Raw genomic sequence first — 26,202 nt, forward strand, 5'->3', positions numbered from 1 at the left:
TAGAATCTACTTTCCGAACCGGTGGTCAATTGTAAAATGACGATTCAAAAGTGCTTGTAAAAGCCTACTTGATAAAGTTTATTTTGATTTGATTTGATTTGATATATATGTATTGAAATATTTAATCCTACATATATCTCGATACTTTGAACTAACTGTAACTGATCCGTATCTTAAGCTAAAGTATTATATCTCAAATATAATGTATTACACTTTATTAAATGTAATACTTTATATTTGACGTATCTCTGTTCCAAGCACTCGGAAAATTGTTAGTAAAAATTTAGATTTAGGTACAAATCAGGCCATTACCTACTAGAAGTAAAATTACTGCAAAAATTTTTTTTTCACGTTAGGGTCTTATTTTATCATGCATGCTAATAGACTAGATCAGTTAAAAGGAAATCTCATAACATATCATTCGTTTTGCCGGCGCGTGATAATTGATTCCACGGTTTCCGTGTCACTTTCTATTTGTCGAGGAGGGCGAAGAGATCAGTCGAAATCGAAACGCCGATCTTTTCACAAATCTCTTGTTATATTACCATATGTGCCAATGTTAAGACTCGGAGTAAACGAAATTAATTTGTTATAAACTTGCAGCACACTTTCATACCGGTCGGAAGGTGGTGGCTCAGTGGCCACATAACCGGCGCTTGCGCTCCACTCAGTGCCCAGTGATCGCTCATCCGATTCGTTTATTTTCAACGCGAAATATTTCTAAAGACTTGTTTAGTTCACGAGGAAGTGTCTGTTCGCGTGTCATAACTTAGTTATACCAAATTCTGCTCATATAATTGGACGATTATTTTAAGGTGGGTGAAGATTTATGTGATTTTTTTCCAAATATTTAGCTATTTTATAATTTAATGCCCGTTAAAATTCAATATGTAACACATACCATTTACAAATAATTATTTCGCTCAGCAATTTTAATCCAAATACAAAATATCACTTTATATTCTAAATACTATTTTAAAATCTTCACAAAGCTTAAATTGGTTGAATAATATTTATCTTTGACGTTAATCGTTAATATATAAATAAGGTTGCATGTTGCGCTTTTTTTATTCAAAACAAGATAAGTAACTGATTTCACGGTAAGCATATAGTTACGTAGTTCTGCCGTATCTACCTTATGAAAGTTTGAAACGAAAACTAATTAAATTTTAAATAAACCAACAACAGAAAAAAAAGTTACGAAATATTATGAAAATTAAAATTTTTGATATTATTATTTCTTATAAGCTTAAAATGTTTTTTCCCACATAAATATATATTTTTAAATTTTTGGTATACAATAGTTAAGTTACTCGACTTTTTTTATATTACGTGAAAATATGTGATATTGAATCCAAGTGTTTAAAAGTTTTAACATATTTATTTTAATATTAAACAAATTTATAACATAGGTTATACATCGCCATATTCATTCAATCATCCATTCATTTAATAAATATGTGACATAATATTTAAAACGAAATTAAATCATTATAATATATCACTAAATACAAGTCAAAAGTAGGTAGCATTATCATAACCGAACTAAGTCGTAGTACGGAATCGAGGTGAAAACATTGCATCGTCTTAATTGCGTAAGTAAAGTAAAATAACTGGTCCTAATAAATTGCCGCTCCATTTCAGACGATATTTGCACTACATTGTAACATTGACTTCGTAGAAATACGAACATATTCACACACACGTTCACGAATATTTCTCTATATGGTCTCGAAAGATGTACTAAGAGAAGTACCTACTTATCTGAATGGTATTCGTATAAACGATAATTTATCGCGTAAATGATACTCTCTAAACGCGGACCCATGGCGAGCCTATCGGGTTGAACTTTCACCATTTGTTAGCTTTACCGCTCGGTATGTCACGGCTCTTACATCATTTATGTCACTACAGGTTATAAAGATTTCTATTTATGTTCGTCGAATTTGCAGGAAATATTTTCGAGGTCATTAAATTTCGCAATACGGTTTCGACGCAAAAAGCCTGCGTCCGACATAGGTTTCTCAGTGAGTGATGTTCGCCATCAGCGAGGGAAGCACTGGAACGTTCACAGTCAATGAATTACGACATTGTTCCAATCTACGATTGATCGAAACTTTACGCACATTCAGCACATGCCCATGTCCCTTTCGAAATCGAGGCGACTGTGATAACATTTTCGTGCAAACATTCTCGTTATTTTATCTTCGAGTGCTCCATAAATGTTTCCAACCATAAAGATATTACATCCATATTAAGCAATTATTTAAAATAATATAAAAATCTCGTTTCAACAGCTACTAACCTAACACACGTGAACATATTATGTTTTTAGTTACAATGATTACATTTGTTTTTTATTTTGCTTTGACGCTTATTAAACGATTCATTGTATACCTATCGATTCATGAACAACACGCCTTGTTTATACATAGTATGGTTAGTATAAAAAAAATAATTAAAAAATGTGGTTATCCAATAATGTGCGGAATTTTTTATGGTTAATATTGACTTTTATTAAATACAATAACTGCCAATACTCTCCGATATTAACAATTTCGTATTTCGTAATTATTATTTTCAATTACGTACAAAGTTGGAATTTGTATTCAATGCGCTGAGGAAATATTACATAAGTTTAACTTATTTAGATATATGCAACATTATTTGAATACCGTAATTATATTATCTGAATGTAATAGGGAATTTATAAAAAAATTTTTTGTTTTTATGTAAGATATGTAGATTTTAATATTTATATTTTATTAGTCCTTGTGTACTTTTATTACCTTCCATCCGATTGTATATTTTATGAACGGACGGGTTAAAAAGGGTCTTTTAAAACAAATGGAAAGTTGTACGAGTGAAAACCCTGAATAAAATGGATACATTCATGAATAACAAATAAACACGTTCCTATTGAACAAACACATTAATAACGTGTATTATAATTCCTTTTTTTATTAATTTTAGGTTAAAAAGCAATAACCTATATATTAAAATAATTTACAAAAAATACAATGCTTATTAGGTTATTTTGTAGAATTTTATAATATTTATAAGTAATAGAATAGATAATAGATAGAATAGATGCGCAATGAAAAATATAAATTCGAGAGTAAATTTTCCCGCCATGACGAGTATTTATCAATGTTCATTTTGACAGATTAATAAGATAATAATTATTATTGTACAAAAGTGATATATCTGTAACACATAGATGATATTTATCTATTTCATATCAAGTATTTCATTCTGATAGAGTCTTAAAATATTCTTTTTTAACAAATAATTAATAACATTAAATGCTTAAATATATACAAATATAAACTAAAACTAGTTACTGTACAAATATTAACCGAATGGAATGGTGGCAAGAATGCTGGCAACATTTAGTCGTTGAAATTGTCTAAAAATAGTATATTAGATTTTTAAACATTTTAATTCTGCAAATCAATACATAACATATTCAATTTTGTAATGCTTTATTACAATATAGTCATACATTTTATTATTACGTACGTTGATACTATAAATACATATATTATTTTTGTTTGTTTCTTTCGTGTTCATTCAAACACTTACACTACCTAAACTTGATCTAAAACTTTCGAATAAAGACAATTTACAATTTCAAAACACAGTACACAGTATGATTATATGTAGCATATTAAATATATACCATTAAGTCAAAGTAGTTGGTGGGAACCGGCGCTTTTCAAGCGAAAGCTGCCCAAACAGATAAGTAATTAGGTACAGTAAAAGTTTGTATGAGGGATTTGTTAGAAATTTCTAATGTAAAGCTTTGTTGTCATCTTTTATAGATTTAAAATATAAACCAATCAAGATCAAAATATACTTTATTCTATTAGACTTTTACAAGCACTTTTTAATAATTTTACTCAATTATATTAGAAGTAAAGTCGCCCCCGATTCAGAATGTGGATTCTGCTGAGAAGAACCCTCACCTAATATACTGTTTAGAACTAAAAGTTTTCAGGTTTAAAAACTAAACTAAAATTATCTGTCAACAAAAACATTTTGCTATAGTAAAACACCAACTTCGTGGTTTATTTATTTTTAGCAACTTGAACGAATGGTTGTTGAAGATATTATAAGACATTTACTTATACGGATGAAAAACGTACGACGTGCGTGACTACGTTTAGCAAAACGAACGCTATAAGATTATTCTATAATATTAGACCACGAGTCAAATAAAAAAAGGAAAAAAATACAATCTTTTATCGGAAATTTAGTGTTCTCTTAAAATAAAATATGGTACAACAATAACATATGATCATAACAGTATAATCTTAGTTTTACGTGCGAGGCCATGATGGGAATGTTGTTTAATAAAAAATAACAATTGTGTGACGATGATTAGAGTACGTAACGTAATTTAGAGTAGATTCAATAGCGGTTGACTACATAATAAAATTATGGTGTAGACTTTTATGACTAACTATTGTTGACAACTACATAACGAAGATTTTACTTTTAGAGTAGGAAGGAGCACTTACAGTATTATTACAGTTACTATACGATATGTATATTGTACGTAAAATATGATATACTTAGTATAGTAAAGTAAAGTAACAGCCTGTAAATTTCCCACTGCTAGGAAAAGGCATCCTCTTCCATTAAGGAGAGGGTTTGGAACAAATACCACCACGCTGTTCCAATGCGGGTTGGTGGTGTGCACGTGTGGCAGAATTTCGATGTAATTAGATAAATGCAGGTTTCCTTACGATGTTTTCCTTCACCGCCGAGCACGAGATGAATTATAGACACAAATTAAGCACATATATATAGTGGTGCTTGCCTGGGTTTGAAACCGCAATCATCGGTTAAGATGCATGCGTTCTAACCACTGGGCCAGCTCATTATATATGATAAATTTAACCATAGTAAATAAACTTATAGATTCGCCATAGTTAGGTACTGGACTTATTGCGTTTAATTAATAATTAGAATCAAACAAGCCGCAAGCCATAATTCGTCTAAGGAAGTACTACAAACTGATCAGATGTTCTATCGCGCGCGTTTTAGGGTGTTGGTTGTCATGTGTTAGGCTGAAAAACAGTATATGTCCTTTCTTGAAGTCCAAGTTTGCTACATACCACATTTCATCAAATTCGTTTCAGCGGTTTGGCAGTGCAAGAGCGTCAGAGACAGATAGACAAAGTTACTTTCACATTTATAATAACAAAGATTGTTGTGGTCCGGTTTGAAGTGTGAGTAAGCTAGTATGACTAAAAGCACAAGAGATAAATATCTTAGCTCTCAAGTTTGGTGACGTATCAGTGGCGTTGAGTTAATATTTCTCACTGCGCTAATGTCTTTGGGCGGTGATGACCACTTAATATCAGATGGCACATTTGTCTGTTTGTATCTTTTGTCTATATTAAAAAAAATAAACCAATGAAGAATTATTTCTTGTACTATATGGAATATAATATATAATGGATGTAAGCAATTTAAAATAAGTACATCATTTATCAAAAGTTGTAGGCCTTAGCATAGATGTTCATACAAACAAGGTCATGCATAAGACTTTACGACGTTGATTGATATATAAAACACACACATAGACACAGTAAAGAACAAGAATATAATGAATATGAGAATATAATGTTCTTTTAAGCGTGAAAACGTTCTTGCAATCTTACATTATGTTTTGAACGAGTATTTTAAACAAATTAAGTATAATATTATATTAAATGATATAATAAGATATATTATATTCGTTATTTTTTACAAAATCTAAGCAAATGTCTGTGTACGTATCAAAGTAATATTACTTTGATAGCCAAAATTTGTGTATACTTATTTTTCTTCCGCTAATTTTTCGTTTTGTTTCTTTTTTTTCATTTTTGTTGTTGCAGCAAGCAATAGTAATTAATAGTTTTATTAGCATGTAGTGTTTGCTTTTAAATGATTTTACATAATCTTTGTATGCATATCATCTATTTGTATATTTATGTTAGAATGACAAATGTAAAATCGCTAGCAAATCCAAAAAAAGGCCTTTAAAATATATATACATGTATACATTTGTAGTTTTTATAATGGGTAATGATTAATTGGGTAATGAAAATATGATTAAACCATATATTAAATTATACATCAAACGAATACTAAAGTTTTTGGTGCGCTTAGGAGACGATTTTAGATTAAAATATTGCCATATAAACAGCATCGCTTAGCAATTTTACACTCTATAATTTAGACTATTAACGTGACAAGCGTGAATTTTATGTTCTAGTGTAATACGTTAGGTATCATAAATTATATATTTTATAATAATAATATAAAAAATCGAATACAAAGATTATAATATTAAATAATAATGTCAAAAATAAAATCGGGTCAGTAAGTAATTTATTTACACGTTTAATGTGTCTGACACACAAGTATTTCAAGAAATATCTGATGCTATAGTTTAGCTTCGGAACCTCTACAGATGATCAATCACTCAGTTTAAACTTAAGACGAATTTCATAAATTAAATTATTAATTAACTAGCTTTCGTCCCAACTTTACATTTATACTATAAGGGGCCTGTGTATTATATATACATTGAATAAGCAACAAAGAAATATCTTGTTGTTTTTGTCTTTTCTCTAATATACATAAATATTTCTGTTGAATCACTGTTAGTTCATGAAAACAGCTTTGAATCCGAATAGCAGTTTAAAAGATCTAAGCGTAGAGATATGTAGCTTTATGCTATATAACAAATTAAGCATATAATATTATAAACAAAATGTTGATAAATACGTAAATCGTTAAATGATAAAATTCGACGCTCGCTGTTATAAACAATGAAATGCAAATGTGGGTCTAGCCTTATCTGTCAGGATATTCTGTAACAAGAAACTCGATACTCACCGCTGAACACGATCTTGAAATTTCAGAATTTGATATACGACATTGGCTATAATAATTATTATAAAAAATATAGAATACACGCATCAAAACGGTGTGTCACAATAAGTTAGCCGTCAATATTCCACGAGTGAAATGCGAAGTGATATATACTGTTGTTAATAGAACATGAAAAGTTTATTAGGTACATAATTTAAATATTATATGTTTCGTTTTAAGTTTATTAACTGTGAATTATTTACTTAAGTAAGCGAATAAATTACAGATGTGTAGTTATTATTATAAGCTATTAAAGCAATTCTTTAAGGAACATTCCTTGTGGTGTAGGTACTTGGAAAATATGTTGATTTTAGGTTTGATTGTGTTCTGCAGATCTGCCTGATATTAAACACTGCTGTTTCGCGACTCCACCCATTCATGAAACATTCATTTATTCTAAAGAGATGTACGTCTCAGTTCATATTGCTTTTGTCTTTTGCGTCTACGATCATTGAGATGAAGAGCTTTTTACATTTATGTCGGCTACAAATTCTGAATATACGTCGGAATTCTAAGACGATTTCTTTACCCACTCACGTTTTTTTTATTATTTGTATACATTTAAAAGGATATTAAAGAAATTTATGAAAAACAAATGAGCATATTACGACTCAAAATGTACATAAACCGTCAGAAATTGTGGTCACCTTTGGATACGACTTTCGCTTGTTATGTCAGTAAAGTTAAAATGCATTGCAATAGAATGAACAGTAGCCGAAAAAAAAACAATAAAAGATATTTCGAAATTGAGTTCGTCACCCCAAAATATGAGGTAATAGTAGGTATAGGTAAATACTACAGAAATAATTGAAAAATTCAAATGAGACGGTTACCCCAACATTTATATGCAATACATTACGAGGTAGAACTCACGAGAGGTGCCGACCCGGACTAGTCGTTTGCATTTCACAATTTATACATTTCGTAATTCCCAAGGACGACCGGATTGTAAAGAGAAAGACAGCCTTACAGGAAAGAGTCACAGCAAATCGTGTTTGTTACTTTTACTATTAATTACACTTTTACATAAGAAAAGTAAACATTACGTACGGTTATTATCTAATATTCAAAACAAATAAAACTTTACCTATTGTATACAATGTGTGCTAATATTATAAATGCGAAAGTAACTCTGTTAGTCTGTTTGTGGCTAAACTACTGAACCAAATGTGATCAAATTCGGTATGGGGTAAGGTTGAACTCCGGGGAATTATATTTACCTACTACTAATACTTTTTTATAGCTAATACAATGCGACCACTACTTAAATAAAATAGAATATCAAACATCGACTTACTACATCGTAATCAAAAGTATGATTTTCATGACTATCAGTAATTAGTGGAGGCTTTTTGCCCAAATTTCTTTTTTGTTAAATGCTGGACATATTTGTGCCAATAAAGCACAAAAATAAAAATAACCGTATTGTACTTTTTATTTATATTATATCTCAACTTTTTTCGTGATGAAAATTGTGTATAAAAAGTGTTGTTGATGAATATGAATATAACATCGTTTTGTATAAGTGCAGTGTACGATACATGAAATAAATTCTTCATGTATCTTGTTTCAAAATATTGTATTCACAAAACGGGCGAAATATGTACGAAATTTGTTTTATTTTTTGTTGTAAAAATAAACTAACGAGTACAATAAAAAAAAATAGTCATTTATTATAAATTGAATTTTTTTTCTTTTCACAAATGTATCTCTTTATTTTATTTCAAAGAGTGGCAAATTGACCATATATAGGTAAGTGGGACAACATTGGCACTGTAAGAAACCGACTTATTATATCATCACAGCGCCACCAATGTTGGAAAGTAAGATAGTTTGTTCCTTATGGCTATTAGTTACACTGGTTCACCCTTCAAAACACCACTAAGTAAAGTAGGTATGCCTACACATATCTTTGAAATCATATTAACGATAAAAAAGACATTTTAGTTATGAATTATAACTCTAAAATCTGACTCCTTTAATCCTCCCATCTTAATAATGGTAAACTTAACGGTAGAACAGAAACAAGCCGAAGTTATCACTTATATATAAAGTATCCCTATTAAATTTCCTTGAGCACTATCCTATTTACATACTACAAGTATAATCGTTCGAATACACGGGTACCGACATCCACCTGTCATGTTTTATCTATCCTCTTCAAACGTGTGTATCGACAAAAGCATACATGATGCGACATTAATGCAAATGTCAGACCGTCACTTGAGGCACTTGCGGGCCGGTAAACGTCTGCCGTTCATGCGGGAACTAGGTCGCATAACACATTAAATGTGGCGAGTGCAGCAAACCGCACCGCTGAAAATGTCTTCACAGACCAAACAGACAGCGCATTGGTCGATAGAAATACTTCTAAGAGATACTATCGAAGCCAATAGAAAAGCCTATAGTAACCAATGTTCAATTTAAAACTAAAAAAGTTCCTATTAAATCTATCTATTATACATTGAGATCATTCATCAATTACTTGGTGATAGGGCTTTGTGCAAGCCCATCTGGGTAGGTACCACCCACTCTTCTGTTATTCTACCGCCAAATAACAGTACTCAGTATTGTTGTGATCCGGTTTGAAGGGTGAGTGAGCCAGTGTAACTACAGGCACACAGGTCATGTTACATCTTATTTCCCAAGGTTGGTGGTACATTGACGATGTAAGAAATTGTAATATTTCTTTATCATTGTCTTTGGGTGATGGTGACCACTTACCATTAGGTGGCCCATATGCCCGTCCGCCAAACTATGTCATAAAAAAAATTGATTGCACATCTTGGCATGATTGCCACCTCAATGTTTTAAATAACAAAAATATAGCTATTCCTGTTGTATTCAAAATATTTTATAAACTACTACATTTGAGTTGATGGAGTGGAGTCTGGTTGGTGAAGTTTTTTCCGTACCGGTTCGGTTCAATAAGTTAGGTTAACACTACTATATTGAATAAAGATTATTGTCGTCGAAAAATATACATCTAGTAAGTTCAAGTATGATATGTCTGATTGAAAATGTCGCATGCAGATACAAATTTTAGCGTCTGATCGAAGAGAGTAGTAGAAGTTGGTTACCTATGATGGTCTTCAAACAGCTAAGCTCATTTTAGTTTTTTCTTTTATTTCCGCTGAGAACATTTGATTAAATCTTTTCAAAAAGATAAAACATAAATCAGTTAGTTCGTTTAGGAGCTATGACGCTACAGAAATACACAGCGTACACACCGTTAAACTTCTAATACCTTCTTAACTTCTAATAATTTAGCGTTGGGTTTAAAAGCAGGAAAATATAATAAGGCAGTCGTTCTTTATCTTTTGTAACACGGAAACCACTAAACTTTGATATTTTGTTGTGGAACGCGTAAGTGTTTCAGACACCGTGAGTTTTAAAACACGACGTGAAACTTTTTGAGACCAGCGGACGCATTATGAAAAAGGTAAAATAAAACTCATACCGTACTGCAGCCGCTGCGTACTCACACCTGCTTTAAGGTGTAACGTTTATAAAAGGAATCGTATTATTATGAATCAGCGGTTTTGCTTGCGCGAAATTAAATAATCTTTATTTATAGCATTCAAACATTCACCCCTCATTTTACCACATAGAGGGAGAATAAAAAGGTCCGTCCCCGAGACTCAAAATATCTCTAAATTCCATCTAAATTGATTATGCGGTTTCGACGTAAAAATGTAACAATTCGAGTTTCGCATCTACAATATTATTATAGAAAGTAGATTCATGAACCCAGAAATTATCATCGAGTTTTGGAATATTTTTTCATGTGGATTATATGCCGTGACGTCAAACGGCATGACGCTTTCTTATACGTCTTATATGTTGGTCCCATTATTCGCTGTCGCTCTATGCTTCCCTACAGGATGTGGCTTGTATACGATAATTATATATTTAATTTATTTACATATATGTATTCGTCGGTTTTCATTCATTAAGTCGTATTGGATGATTATATTTCAAACAGGTCGCGGGAACAGCTAGCTCCGTTAGTACGCGTTAGAATTTATTAAAAAAATATTGTGGCCTAAGTTACTCTTTATTATATCAGTTATCTACCAGTAAAAGCCCCGTCAAAATCGGTCCAGTCGATCCAGAGATTATCAACAAACATGCAGACAGACAGACAAAAATTGTAAAAAATGTTAATTTGGTACATATACCGTGTATACATACATATGTATGGATTAAAATAGGGCTATTTTAATATTACAAACAGACACTCCAATTTTATTATATGTATATATGTTCAACTTTAGGATATCACGTCTGCCGTACACAACAACAAGATGTCACAAGATATCGTTCATAACACGGATTGAAAACCACTGTAATCTACACACAAAAAGGCAATGTCTTGATTAAGTGATTGTTTTTAAACACAGCTGAAATTAAGAAGTAGAAACTAGTTTTAATACAGGGACATTAAAAATAATCTCACGATTTTTGTGGTAAAGGAGATTGCTTAACCTCAGATTTCAGTCAAAATCTCATTCACTCACAAATATAGGTATATATAAAGTCACTTATAACATGTGCCCAAAATTAATTAATATATAAATAGACTACATTTTTTATATATAATAGATATTATACAAAGTGCTTGTTTAAATCGTTTGTAACTTACAATTTAAAGGTACTTCAAAAAACGTGATTTTTTTTCTTTTCTAGAAAGTTTATTTATTGTTTTTTATTACTAGAACCTTTCGTAGTTTTCCGATTAACAGTTCATTGCGATAGGACTGAATGCATTTATTTAGGTAACTAATTAAATTATTGTGCAATTTTGTTTTAAGAAATCAGCGTATAATAGATTTTATATCAGGTGTTGTTTCTAAATTAAGACCTAGACCTAGATTCGAAGCCGATTAGTTAATTATTTGTGGCTAATTTATTTCATTGCGAAATATAAGACTTTGTTGATTGTAATTTGTAAGCATATCGAACAGTTAATAACGTATAATTACATATATATTTATACTTATACACGTGTAATATAGGTAATGTATTACCATGAATTTTATTTACGCGTGAAACACTATTTTGATACGGGGACGACCTGTAAATGTCGCGTCAATATTTGGGTAAACCAATGAAGTCGAAAGAAGTTATTTATCAAAAATAATAATGTAGATAGTATGGCCGATGCAGATTGTAATTATCTCTGAAAACTTGAAACGAATGAAATGTGATTATTCCTTTTGTAATGACTTTCGGTATAGCTGAATTTGACGCAGTCAAACATAGCTGATAAATTAATATTGGCTCAACCACGATCAGAGCAAATAATATACCGCTCAACAATGCCCTCGACAGTAAATTAACTTTCAAGAGACGCCCGAAATAACCAGATCGAGATGCAAATATTATTTTCAAAAAAAAAAAACCCACGATCTGATGTGTGTCGATTGAAACGAAGTGGCTTTCGCTATATTATGTCACAATGGAATAAATTAACGACGATGGAAAATAATTTACTGACAATAAATAAAACTTTTGACAAAAATCCCGCGTTATATAAAACGACTAGCGACCCGCCCCGGCTTCTCACAGGTGAAATGATATGACATCATACCTGCCACAAGTACCAGTAGCAATACTAGTTACTTACTAGGATAGTCCCAGTTTCTGATTATAGCTGTAACTTGTTAATAATGAAATAATTAAACAAATATTTTTATTTTATTTATTATGAAAAAAAAAAGAAATATTTCATCATAGTAGAAACTTCTAAAATTATCAATTTTGATTTCCTACATTGTCGATATTCAAAAACCTTCCTCTCGAATCACTCTGTCTATTTAAAAAACGCATCAAAATCCGTTGCGTAATTCTAAAGATCTAATATTAAGCATACATAGGGATAGACAGCTAAACGCGACTTTGTTTAATACTATATAATGATAATTAAACTGATATCAGAAATAAATGTAGAGAAAGAAAAAGAATGGTAAAGATCGCCTGGAGAGGGCATAACGCTTTTTTCTTACTTTTAGTAGTAATCGTTGTTCCAATAATATACACATAAATTGATTATCAATTAATACTCTATTCAATTATCATTTCAAATGATTCATCCTCCGATAAACTAAATATGAATGTTCAACACACATGTGATTACTATCAGATGACAATTAAATGATGTATTACCAAATATAACTTAGCTTTCTAAACACGATTTGAACGTGTGCATTAAGTGATATTTTATTCTCCGATCACACCGTTACAAATTGTCTAAACCATTAGTGTAATTGCACAAGCAAAATATAACACTATCAAATTGTTGTTATAACAAGAACTAGCGGCCCGGCCCGGCTTCGCATGACCGGACATAAGTTCTTTTTTATATTTAACAATCGTCGTTCTATTGCAACATATTCATACAAAAACTTTAATAAATTATATACTTAAACCTTCCTTATAAACACCTCTGTCTATGAGTGAAAACCGCATGTAAATCCGTTCAGTAGTTTCGAAGTTCATCGCGAACATACAGACATACAGACTTTGTTTTATAATATGTAGTGGTATGATGCAACGTTCGGTAATAATAGTGTTTGCTTTGGGGTCTAATCGCGTTTTGTATTCTGCGTTGATCCCGTATTCCCGCAATATTGCGTCTGTGAGCCTCCAAACAACGTTTAATTGACGTTCGTTTAAGCCCGCCATTGTCATGCTAATCAGCCTAGCTGTGGTCTGACAATAAACCTAATTAAAACGTCACTTCACTTTTCGCTTATAACCGGATAATATAATAACGTCGATTGAATATTGTACGGCAGAAGACCTTATATAGATTGAATAAAATTAATTTAATTATCCACCTCTTTGTATTTTTACACGCTGTGTTTTAACTTTTCTCAAGAAGTTGGCAATTTACCAGAAGAAAATAATAAATTCTAAAGTTGTCATGTTCATTTATTATAGAGTGTAAAATTTGACATATTTATATGTTCATTTCATAGTTTTATATTGAAATTTAAAAATTAACACAATTAAATCAGTTTCTTAAGGTAACAAATCACTAAATAGGGGGATATAGTCTTTATTTGTATTCTGATAAGATATAAAATAGTTGATGCAACATACGCTGTACATATACACAAAGAATAACTAGCATTATTTTATCATTACCATTACTGAATATTAAATTTTCAGTGTAATTTAATTCAATGAATCTATTTCAATTTCCCAATTGTTGATTGCGTACGTGAAACGTGTTTACAAAAGCTTAGCTCGCGTCACGTACGTGATGTAATTAGGATGATACTAATTCGTCCAGCGTTTACACAAACGAGTTGTAATGAAATAAGTCGTCGCCTTGGCCCAGACGTGATGTATCTTGGATGAAGACGAAATTGCTAGTAAAAATAAAAGGTTCAAATTACTGTTTTATTACTCAGTGTTGTTGGTTGACTTAGTTGAATAAGTTAGATCTGACTATAAAAAAAATATAAACGGTTTTACCGCTCTACACGCGTTTAATGTATAAATCGTTACCCACCATCATCCTCCTGCCCTTTTCCCAATTTTATTTGGGGTCGGCGCAGCATGTCTTCTCCTTCCATACTTCTCTGTCAGACGTCATCTCACAAGTAACATTCTTTCTAACCATATCGTCTTTCACACAGTCCATCCGTTTTCTTGGTCGTCCTCTATCTCTATATCCATCCACATCCATGCTCAAGGCCATATCATATCGTTACCCATATCACCATTAATTAAAAAAAGTATCTCATTTCCTTCTCTGGGACTCAAACTATCTTCATATTAAAATTTCAATCAAAATCGGTTCAACGGTTTGAGTTTGAACGGGTTGTTTGTTTAAATACGTCTAACAAATTGTTTTTGAAAAATTTACAATACTAGTATAGAGATAACAATTATTTAAATTTTAACATTTAATATATAAAAATATATAAATATTTTATCATTACGTGATGTATATACGAAAAAGAAGTTTTTCTTTGGTATAGAAAATTAAGGAAAAATATTTACATATATTTACTCATTTACTCATATATGATATTACATATATATACGATGTAAGTGCAAGTTTTCAATCAAGCCTTCTTTAATATTTAAGGATTAAGCTGTGCAACTTTGCGTTATTGAAACTAGAACTTCACGTAATACTTTGAAAATGAAGTTGCAATAGCTATGAATCAAACACGTACCTCATTAATAATGCATCCATATCAGTATGTTGCTAAAATTGAGAGTACATTGAAAACTCCCTGATATAATGCATAATATTCAATAACAGTTTGAAATAATTTTGTCTTAAATTTTCGCGATTATTACACATTTAAATAAAACTAATTATAACGGATGAATCGCGTATATTAATTATTTTTAAAACATCCCGACGTTTCGAGCACTTTGCAGTGTTCTTGGTCACGGGTAGACTAAGATGACATTCGTCTATTTGAAGAACAAAGGAAATATTATTAACAACTACCGCCAACGATTTCTCAATTGATATCTTGAGTAACGTTCCGGTTGTACGCAGAAGGCACTAACTGTGTCTTTAGGTCTTGCAGTCTGTTGGATTTGGGATTTCAAATTTTTAATAAGTGGATCCCAGGTGTTAGAAAGTCTCCAACCATCTTCTCTATTCAAGTTCGGATGTTTTTGAATTTCAATAGCCTCGCGTATCATTCTAGGAATGAATCTGTGTTCTCTAGCGAGGATCTGTGGTTTATCAAATCGGATAAAATGGTTAGGTTTATCCAGAGCATGTTCACAGACTGCAGACTTAGAAGAACGCCTATTTTTGACATCTCCTATATGTTCCTTGACCCTGGTACCGATACTTCTCTTTGTTTGGCCTATGTAAGATAAACCACACTCACATTCGAGTTTATATACTCCTGCAGTTTGTAAGGGAATATTACTCTTGATAGGTCTCAAGAACTGGCTCACTTTCTTATGAGGCTTGTAAACGGTTTTAATTGAAGCTCGCTTCAAGATGTTGCCAATCCTGTCTGTAACTCCCTTCACATATGGTAGAAGTGCAGGTTGTCGCTCAACTGTGGGTGGCTTGATACGGCTTCTGCAATGCTGGCGAGGCACGGGCAGCTTGTTCTGGTGGAGTGCAAGCTTGACCTGACGTAGCTCGTCCTCTAGGTGTTCAGCATCGCAGAGATGGTGGGCTCTCTGAAACAAAGATTTGCCAACGGTAGCTAACTGGCTAGGGTGGTGGTGCGAGTCACCATTGAGGTATTTGTTGGTGTGTGTGGGTTTCCTATAAACTGTGTGACTTAATGTATTGTCAGGATTCTTGATAATAAGGATGTCAAGGAAAGCTAAAGAATTATTTGCCTCTAATTCCATAGTAAATTGAATGTTTTTATTTATAGAATTAAGATGTACTATGTATGAATTAAGATGTAATAGAGAAGATGGTTGGAGACTTTCTAACACCTGGGATCCACTTATTAAAAATTTGAAATCCCAAATCCAACAGACTGCAAGACCTAAAGACACAGTTAGTGCCTTCTGCGTACAACCGGAACGTTACTCAAGATATCAATTGAGAAATCGTTGGCGGTAGTTGTTAATAATATTTCCTTTGTTCTTCAAATAGACGAATGTCATCTTAGTCTACCCGTGACCACGAACACTGCAAAGTGCTCGAAACGTCGGGATGTTTTAAAAATAATTAATATACGCGATTCATCCGTTATAATTAGTTTTATTGAAATAATTTGTTCTCAACTTAAAATTAAATATAAACTTTGTTCTAGCTATACTCCGAAACTTCACTTTCTTTTCAACTTCGTGTTATCGTATAAAAACTGTTCAAACTACAAACTATGGTATTAAAATTAATGGAAATTTTCAAGCTTACGGCAAGTGGGTTGCGGTGCAACTTGCTGCGTTCGTACTTGATATTGAGAACGAGTTACGAACTAGGCTTATATCGTTAACTGCATTGTTCTAGTTAATTTTTAAACAAAGCATCGCTACGTTTTATTATTCCCTGTGTTGGGAAATTTTTTAACAAACAAACGCTCGTTTCTATATTTGTTTGGGCGATAACTTATATTTAATTTACGAATCTTATGTTTCGCCCGAGAAAGTTTTAGAAAATAAATTAGTGCTTACGACTTTGCTTATGAACGTTGTTCAGTAGGTACGTGATTAATTAAACAGTATTTAACTCTTTCTGTCATATTTAGATTTGACATTTGAAAGAAAAGGACACATCGTTGTTTAACTACTCAAACTGAATTAAAGATGAAAAATATATGCATATTTCAAAATATACTGCCTTACTCTACTATACTTACTCATAAGACAAAAAGATAAAAATACATAAGATAAAAATAAAAGTCTTTCTCAAGTATTATGGCGTACCAAGGAAAATAGGAATTCATTTTAATATCAATACATAGTACAAAACAAAGTCGCTTACCGCTGTCTGTCCCTACGTATGCTTAATTCTTTAAAATTACGTAACGGATTTTGATGCGGTTGTTTTAATAGTTAGAATGATTCGACGGAAAGGTTTTTGTACATAATACATGGACGATATAGTAAAGAAACACTGATAATTTTAGTAGTTTCTAATGTGATTTCGTATATAAACAAATTCTGTAGAATATTTACAATCTGTATTGCACTCTAAGCTGTGCTAAGACGGGACCTGTCGCTAGTGTATATATGTAGGTATAAAAGATATCTTATAATTATGGTAATAAAATCATCAGTTACAACGTTGCTTCTCTATTTAAATAAGAGTAATTAGTTTTCATAATTAAACGAGACAGTTGTTATTATATCTTAAACGAAAACTATTTTAAAAGCTGCAACACTGAGTGATAAATGAATAAAGAAGAAGTTATAACTTCTTCTTGAAACTTAATAGGAGCGTATGTTGTTTGAAAAGTTTGTTTAAGGAAATGAATAAAGGAGAAGGCAACCATTACTCTCAACTTAAAACATGAACTCTATAAAAAAATTTAAAAAACAGTCTTAAATTTGACGTACAATTAACACTATTAACACCACAATTACTTGGTAGGAGGGCTTTGTGCAAGCCCGTCTGGGTAGGTACCACCCACTCATCAGTTATTCTACCGCCAAATAACAGTACTCAGTATTGTTGTGTTCCGGTTGGAAGGGTGAGTGAGCCAGTGTAAGTACAGGCACAAGGGACATAACATCTTAGTTACGAAGGTTGGTGGCACAATGACGATGTAAGGAATAGTTAATATTTCTTGCAGCGTCATTGTTTATGGGTGATGGTGACCACTTACCATCAGGTGGCCTATATGCTCTTCCGCCAACTTATACAATAAAAAAAACACGATTTATTTTATTGATCTTATGAAAAATCTAGCGTAAATAGTGAATATTATGTATCTTTATTACTATCTCAACATCCCTTAAGTATCATTAGTTCATTGTTTGCAATTACATTATATCGTACGTAATATACTGATAAGTATAAAAAGTACGAGATATATGACGTAACAAGAATAATGCGGGTCCTATCCATTTTTAATATCCATCAAAGGTCAGTAGGACATAAAGTACATACGATTCTTTTGTGATGAGGACCTTTCATTTGTGTAGTAATAAGGAAATGTGTATTTTCTTTGTTTATAAAAGAAACATTCTAACAGATTCGTATATTTCGGAACGTATTGCAGTAATACGAACAAAGCCCAGTATACAAAGTCGAGGAGACATGATCTGCGTTTATTAAGATGTTTATTATACATTTGTGGTTGCTAGCCCTGACTTACTTATCGCAACTAATTGTATTAAAGTATCTGGACCAAACAGTGGGTCTGTTTAGTTGTTAATATCAATTATATTATAATTTCGTACCTGCATATAAGTTAGGTTTCTTGCGGTTTTATACGAGTTGAAATATAAAGGCCCACCTTTAAGGTAAGGTAATAATAAGAAGGAGTCTTGTGTCGCTAATATTTATTTTCTTTTATTTCATTATCATAAAATCTTGTAGTATATATTGGCGCTTTGTTCTAATCCATCTATGGTTAATATTTGTTTCTGCTCCAATATCTTTTAATGCTCGAAATTACTACCTTCAACTGACAGGGTCACCTACATATTAAATATAACATATTCCATTCAAAAAATAATTATTTGAATTACTTAACAAACGAATAAGATTTTTATAACAATCATTTGAGGTTTCGTTAATATCGAACAGGCCAATCACTTAAACTTTTTGATATTGAAACATTCGAGTATAATAATTGAGGCGTGAAAAGGGGACAAACAAAAACCTACGTTTATTTTTATTGTTATTATATTATTACGTTGAAATAATTTGTATCATTACGTTGAAGTTATTCCAAATAGAAGTGTACTGAGAATTGTTATCGCGGTGTTTTTTATGTTATATGTTTTGTAATAAATTGTATATCATCTCGTATAAAAACAAACTTTTGAAATCTAAATTTCTAAAATGGACATTAAACGTGTATGAAAATCTAACAAGCTATTTATTATATATGGTATTCAATCTGAAACTACCATCAGAATCAGCCTTGGTTTGGATTGTAGATACGAACGTGAATAATTAGCAAGACATTCAATTAATGATCTCAGGACTTTATCGAACATAATGTCGGCTGTAAATTATTTTCCATTGTCAGGTTAGGTGCCTTTTGTTTTTACCTTACCTAGTCTAAGAGCAATTGGCATCTTGGTGATATATCTAAGACTACCATCGATCCACCAAAAAATATAGTCACACATAATGTAACGATGTAAATAAATTAATTAATCTACTAAAAACCTCTTTTGTTCCATCGTCGTTGTTAGTTAACATGTTTTTAAATAATAAGTTAGGAATACAAAGAAGGCTAGAATAATTTTATACTGTTTTTCTCTTAAGAATAATGCATTTTCCAACGAAGTCCGTTGCATAAGTCTTTGTGCTTATCAACGCCTAGCGACGTGGAATAAAATAAATAAGAAAAACTATACACGAACAATTTAAAAATTTATATACAAAAGATTCACCGTATTCATTTCGTATAAATAAATTATGATCAGCGAAGATATCCTTAAAATAATTTGCCTTTAACAACGTATTAATAAAAATCAATTTTTTAATTTTTAATTGTAAGTCATTAACGAATAAGGATTTAAGTACAATAAATCGTATCGCAATATTTATAATCATACAGTTTTTTAAAAATATTTGAATACTAATAAAATAGCTATTTCTCGTATAACAACAATAACATATTGTCTTAATTCCAACGATCTTGCGTCTCTTTCTTTATTGTAATTAAATAAGAAGTATTTTCCAATTCGAGTAATGCTAAAGGAATTGAGTCAGTATCGACGAAATGAATTTCAATCCTTAAAGCCATCTGGAAGCAAGGAGAAAAATTCTGAACAAGTATGTCAAGAAAATCGGCTTAAGAATCTTTGAAGTGAAAACATGTTCGTACTTTGGAAATGTGCAAGTATTTTATTATAACTCATAAAATTCTGCGCATACTATCAAATAAAAATGCACATAAATGTTTTTTTAATTTCTTGTTTTATTTTTATTATTTATTATTATTATTATTTTCATTTTTAATTCAATTGTTTGCCTACTATAATTTATCATGTATTGTGTATGTATTTTAAAATATATTTAGCGATCTGTTTAAATAATTTTTTTTATAAAATATCATTGTTAGATTCCTTCGGAAGAACACTGAAGTCTGCAATAAGTTATACGTAGATAATTTATCTAGTTCAGACACGGATGCTATATTTGAATTTGTTAGATTAAATTTTATATTGTATCTGTTTAATTGAAGTAGAGAAACAGAGAGAGAGAGTGAGGGGGAAAAAAATAAAGTATCATATCAATTTATTTAATGCTATAATTTCCTTTTTCGAATTTATAATATTAGCATAGATTTTGGTAAATTTGGTCATTTTTCTAATGGTTATTTTGTTGTAGAAGAGGACATAAATCATTTTTGAAAAAATAAAAATATATTCATCTGTATACGCAAAATGTTGATAACTTATACCCCATAATAACTGAGATACTATTTTCTCTCTGAAGAAATGAAAGATTCCCAGAGGATTATTATGAACGAATGAAGTCGTGATACAGCAATATTCTCGTATTACGAGTTAGACTGTTTGTTCATATATTTCTGTTATTGTTTCAGAGATGCGATGTGTGTGAAATCGTAGCAGCCTTCGGGAATTTACTTCGTTGAAAATCGGCAATGCTTCATTGATACAGTGAAAATGTATGTTACAAATATGTTTTACGTGACATTGTTTGTGCTGGTGAGTGTTGTTAGTGGGGATGTGAACTCCACGGAGGGCGTGAGTGCGTCTCGCATGGCGTGGATGAAGGGTTTGCTGGAGCACCACGACTGGATAAACATATTGAATGCGAATCATTCATTGCCGGAGCAGTGTGAAGCCGATTTGAGGCAGTACATCACTGCTTTGAATCAAGGACTGCTATGGGCTTCTAAAAGTAAGTAAAATGTAAATCAATTCAACTAATTTCCATTTATTTTTTATTCAATACATATTTTAAATAAATTAGTACAATTTTTCTTTACTTATAAATCTTAACATAATAAATGTGATTCAAGTAATCAACAAATCGTAAGCATTTCCGGAATCTGGTCTTGTTGATAAATTCTGAAATATACCATTGTGTAATTTGCTTAACCATAACGAATTTATGAATTCGTTTTGGAGTACATCATATTGGGAGCATTCCAAACAAATGATCATTAATTACTGGTGTTACAGTTGAGAGAATATCATAAGTATAAAATTACATATGCAGCATATGCTGTTTTAATGCTGAGCACTTCTGGCTATCTGATATATATAGTCATAAACTTTTTCGACATAAGCAGGTTTACGTACTATGTATTCTATGTGTTTGTAACCGACTAAGCAAGATTTGAAAAAAACACTTCGACCTTGATAAATCGAATGGTACTTAACTAGATTTTAAGTCGTGGTTTTAATAAATATTGGAAAACATAAATTGTTTTTCGATATTTTTGAAACAAAAAAGAAATAATGTGAAATGATATCACCGATTAATCCGAGGTATTGTTTGGCAAAAACTACACGACGACTTGTCCGAGCCCTCGATTCCACAAGAGATTATAGCGAATTAAATTAGATTTACGGCGCGATGGGATAATTAAAGCCACAAATCTTGTAAGTTCTTCGATCTATTATTCTTCAGTCCGTCGGGAACATTCCAGGAAGCTGTTTCTAAATTACGAACATTATTATAATATCCTGATTAGTAACATCTTGTTTCAGGAGCTTTTTATAAGATTAGATTAGGCATTTATGTTAAGGAATAGTAGGCCAAGGGCATGTGATCTGTTCGACCTGAATCTGATCTCTCAAATTGTGGAGTATAAAATTAAAAAGCACACAGTTCACGTGTATTTACGGACACAGTTGAACACTATGTTATATCTAGCATAATTGACCAATTTTATAGCACGATCGGATACTTTGACCGGCATAAATTACTAAATTTACTTTATGTCTTATAAATTAAATTGATCAATTATGTAATTGAAAGGCCTAAAAATAAATAATTATTATATAATTATTATTTAATGGTATATCACTTATGTAATTATCAAATTGATTCAGACTCGCTCATTAATATCATTTTGAAATGCGGTCATTATAATAGATATTCAATTATAAATCGAAATTAATAATCTTAAATTAATAAAATGAATGCGTTAAACAAGCATATAGGCTATATTTAATAGACATGAATAAGGATGCAACATGCAATCATTAAATTGATAATTTATGTTTCAAATTGTTGTATAATTTTAATTTATAATAATTTGAAGTTGAAAAGTCAATTAAATATATTTGGAGTCTAATTTGCCAGGGCTGTTCAGCCGAGATACTTTATCAAAGAATGGAATACTGGTGAGCCGTGTAAACATAAAAAAAAAAAAAAAAATTAGTAAAGGAAAAAGCAATTAATGACTAAAATATTATATCATGTCATAAGATAAAATTTCCTAATTCTTTAAAATCTGCAAGTTGTCGTCATTGTTGAATGGGTGCTCAAAAAAATTTGTCAAAATTATTCATATCTATACAGAATTTGTAATTGCGGTAAATCAAAAACGCGCTGCGGTCCGTGCTTTGGACAGCCCTGCTTTACGCAATACCTACCAGAATAGGTTTCAAAGATCATTGACCTCCTTCATTCTATAATTACGGCGTAGTAAATGCCTCCGTGGTTAATTATGTAATTCTTTGAACAAGTACAAACCAGCGGTAGTTGACTGGTCACTGACGAGTTATGGTACACCCGTATATATGATCTGTGCCAATTTTTACTTCTTATATAATTTTTTATCTTTTTATAACCACTCATTGGGAAACAACGCATTTTTTCAACATTATTAGGGTATTATGACTATAATTATATTATACAATTTATGACGTAATTGTTATACACCGATGATTTTATAATCTGTCATGTTATCAAAAGAGGTTAACGTTTTAAAAATACATTAATTTGTTAACGTAAGAAGCGATATTGTTCTATATTTTATTAATTGATTTCCAAAAACGGCGAATCTAAAATACTTAACTAAATACGTTACCCTAAGCGTGACAAACCGTGACCTAGAAATAACGTTAATTCATTACGGTTGTTATGAGACGCAAAAACACATATAGTGACATAAAAGGTTAAAATTACCATAGCGTAAGATTGTTGACCTCAATACAATTGAATGCGTTGTAAATGGTTCTCCTTGGCTTATTATATAATATGCGTGAACGTCACGTTTACACGACGCCTAACAAAAAGCTCGCAGAAGGCTTGTCGCCGGCATTTTATATTGGATCGTCGCACGCTACGCGTTTCATTCACAATTTTACTTTTGGAATATTTCAAATGAAAAAATATTTTACAGAAACAAAAAATCATAAATATCTAAACTTTTGTTATTATCTAGCGACATCATGCCTAACGTTTTCTGTCTCTTGTTCTTGTAATGATATCCACTTTGATATTTAATACGTACTACATATTTCTTAGCGTATAATATATCTTAATTAGTGTCGTAATTAGTCGTATAGTATTGAGTTATCAGTTGACAGCAAAATTATGATCTACTGAGAAATAATACTCAGAAAATTTCGGTCACAAAATTCTTGTGGTATCATTCGTCTATTGAAACAATTCCCTAGAATATTTTGTATTCAAGATAAAACTTTCAGAGCTGAAATTCAATTTCAAATATCTATTCGATGCAATCGAATCGAATATTCGAAACATTTTTTTTACATGAACGCGATTTGGCACGTCGCGAATTGTTACAGAATTTATATTAGTTTTACCGACTGAAAAAGTTTGAAGTAAAATCTAATAAAAATAATAATTATTATTTATTTGTATTGAACTATATTATACAAATGTATAAATTTATTTACAATTTTGCAATAATAAATTAACATGTTCCAATAAATCAATCAATCAATTAATAATAAATAATTTATAAAAAATTAAACCGACTTCAAAATTAGAAACACCGAAAAGGAACTAAAAATAAAATAAATTTATGAAAACTCATCTTTAATAAAACTTACACTGTTCCTAAAAAAATTTAAGTTGAAGTGTACCGAACTTGGATTAAAAATTATCATATCAATACGACTTTTAGTTTTAGAGAAATTCATGGACAAACATACATTTGCGAAATGAATGCACAATGCAAAAGCACACGTACTTGGAGGCCTGAGTGGGTCACCATACTCAAATATAATTAAATACTAACAATATTACATACATACATGTACCTACTTTTTTATCAAGTCGGTTAAAATATTATAACATGCAAATATTATCGTATTCATTATATAGCCATTAATTTTAACAATTTATAGATTTAATAATAATGATTGTAGACGTATTTAATGTTGTCTTAAATTTTCGCGATTACACATTGAAATAAAACTAGCTATAACGCACTTTACAGCGTTCGTGGTCACAGGTAGACTCTACCCGTGAACACGAACGCTGTAAAGTGCTCGAAACGTCGGGATGTTAAAAATAATTAATATACGCGATTCAAATCCGTTATAGCTAGTTTCATTTCAATGTAGACGTATTTATAAAGTAAATAAAAAAATTACGAAAAATATAAACGAGAGAACATGCTTTTAAAAATAATTCAGCTCGAAGTCTTGGAAGTCTTCCAAGTTACTGCCGGATTATAAATGACGCTCACTTTGAATTACTTAAAGGTATATCGAAAACTCCTCCAGAAAAGTATTTTATGAAGTGTCAAGCGCATTGACAATGAATTCAGAGCACATATCTAATACGTGCGACATTCATCATTGAACAATGGCTTTTTTTGTATTCGTTCCACCAAACTGAAATAATATTTCCACATTACGCGCGTTCCGTAATATCTTTTTTATTAGGTAACATTTTTTTAACTCCGCCCGCGGAATCTTTCCAATCTTTTATATTTTTATACTTTTGTAGGAATCGTCGAAGTCAATGCATGAACCCAGCTATAATAGTAAAGAAGTTCTAGTAGTATATTGCTAGCTTTTATCGAAATTCATTTTAATGTACTTAATATAGAAGTCAAACATTTCAACTGAATTTTGAACGAGTTCCGAAAGATCAAAATAGCTTTTAGATGATAAAATTATGTCTTCGTAACATAGGAGATACCGTTAGATTATAATCTAAGTAATTGAATTAATCTACGTGATTTGTAAAAGTTTGTGTTTGCAACGTAACATACTACTAAAAATTACGCTTTATTTATCATTATATTATTCAATTAGACTTATCGAAGGTAAGATGACAAACTTACGATTGCATACGTTTTATTGTAAGATGAATTACCGTTTACAATCTCGCGAGATGGATAATTATCTCACGCCTTTTAAAAATTTTATGGTGATATATATATTCGTCACATTTATTAATAAGTAAGTTACTTAATGCTTCGGAAAAAAAGAAAAAAAAATTAAAAAACAATGTAGGTATGCAAGATTTTGAAGATATATTAGAGCTCGTAATGCCCCAATTTCAGACCAATCATGTAGATAAAACTGCTCCTTACATTCCTTTAAGAATAAAAACATGTAACTTTTTTTATTCATTTACCACCAACATAAAAAAAGACAAAAGTGATTTTATACATACATATATAATTTTCGATGCCCTCATCCATAAGTACCTGAATTTCTAGTAAATAA

At 31.0% G+C, this 26,202-nt stretch overlaps 1 protein-coding gene across 2 annotated transcripts in view; it reads left to right on the forward strand.

The window, feature by feature from the left end:
- Window positions 1–601: 601 nt before the first annotated feature.
- LOC124540424 (nose resistant to fluoxetine protein 6-like) overlaps window positions 602–26,202 on the forward strand; it is a 63,873-nt gene continuing 38,272 nt past the window's right edge. The window contains exons 1-2 of one of the 2 annotated variants that reach the window (XM_047117976.1): window positions 602–815; window positions 21,117–21,436. In XM_047117976.1, coding sequence (XP_046973932.1) covers window positions 21,199–21,436 — 238 coding nt within the window. In that variant the 5' untranslated portion in view covers window positions 602–815; window positions 21,117–21,198. Of the gene's footprint in view, window positions 816–18,771; window positions 18,853–21,116; window positions 21,437–26,202 lie in introns of those variants that run through there. The other variant, XM_047117986.1, reaches the window with a different exon arrangement.

This window comes from Vanessa cardui, chromosome 2 (assembly GCF_905220365.1).
Source record: "Vanessa cardui chromosome 2, ilVanCard2.1, whole genome shotgun sequence".
Classification (NCBI taxonomy): Eukaryota; Metazoa; Arthropoda; class Insecta; order Lepidoptera; family Nymphalidae; genus Vanessa; species Vanessa cardui.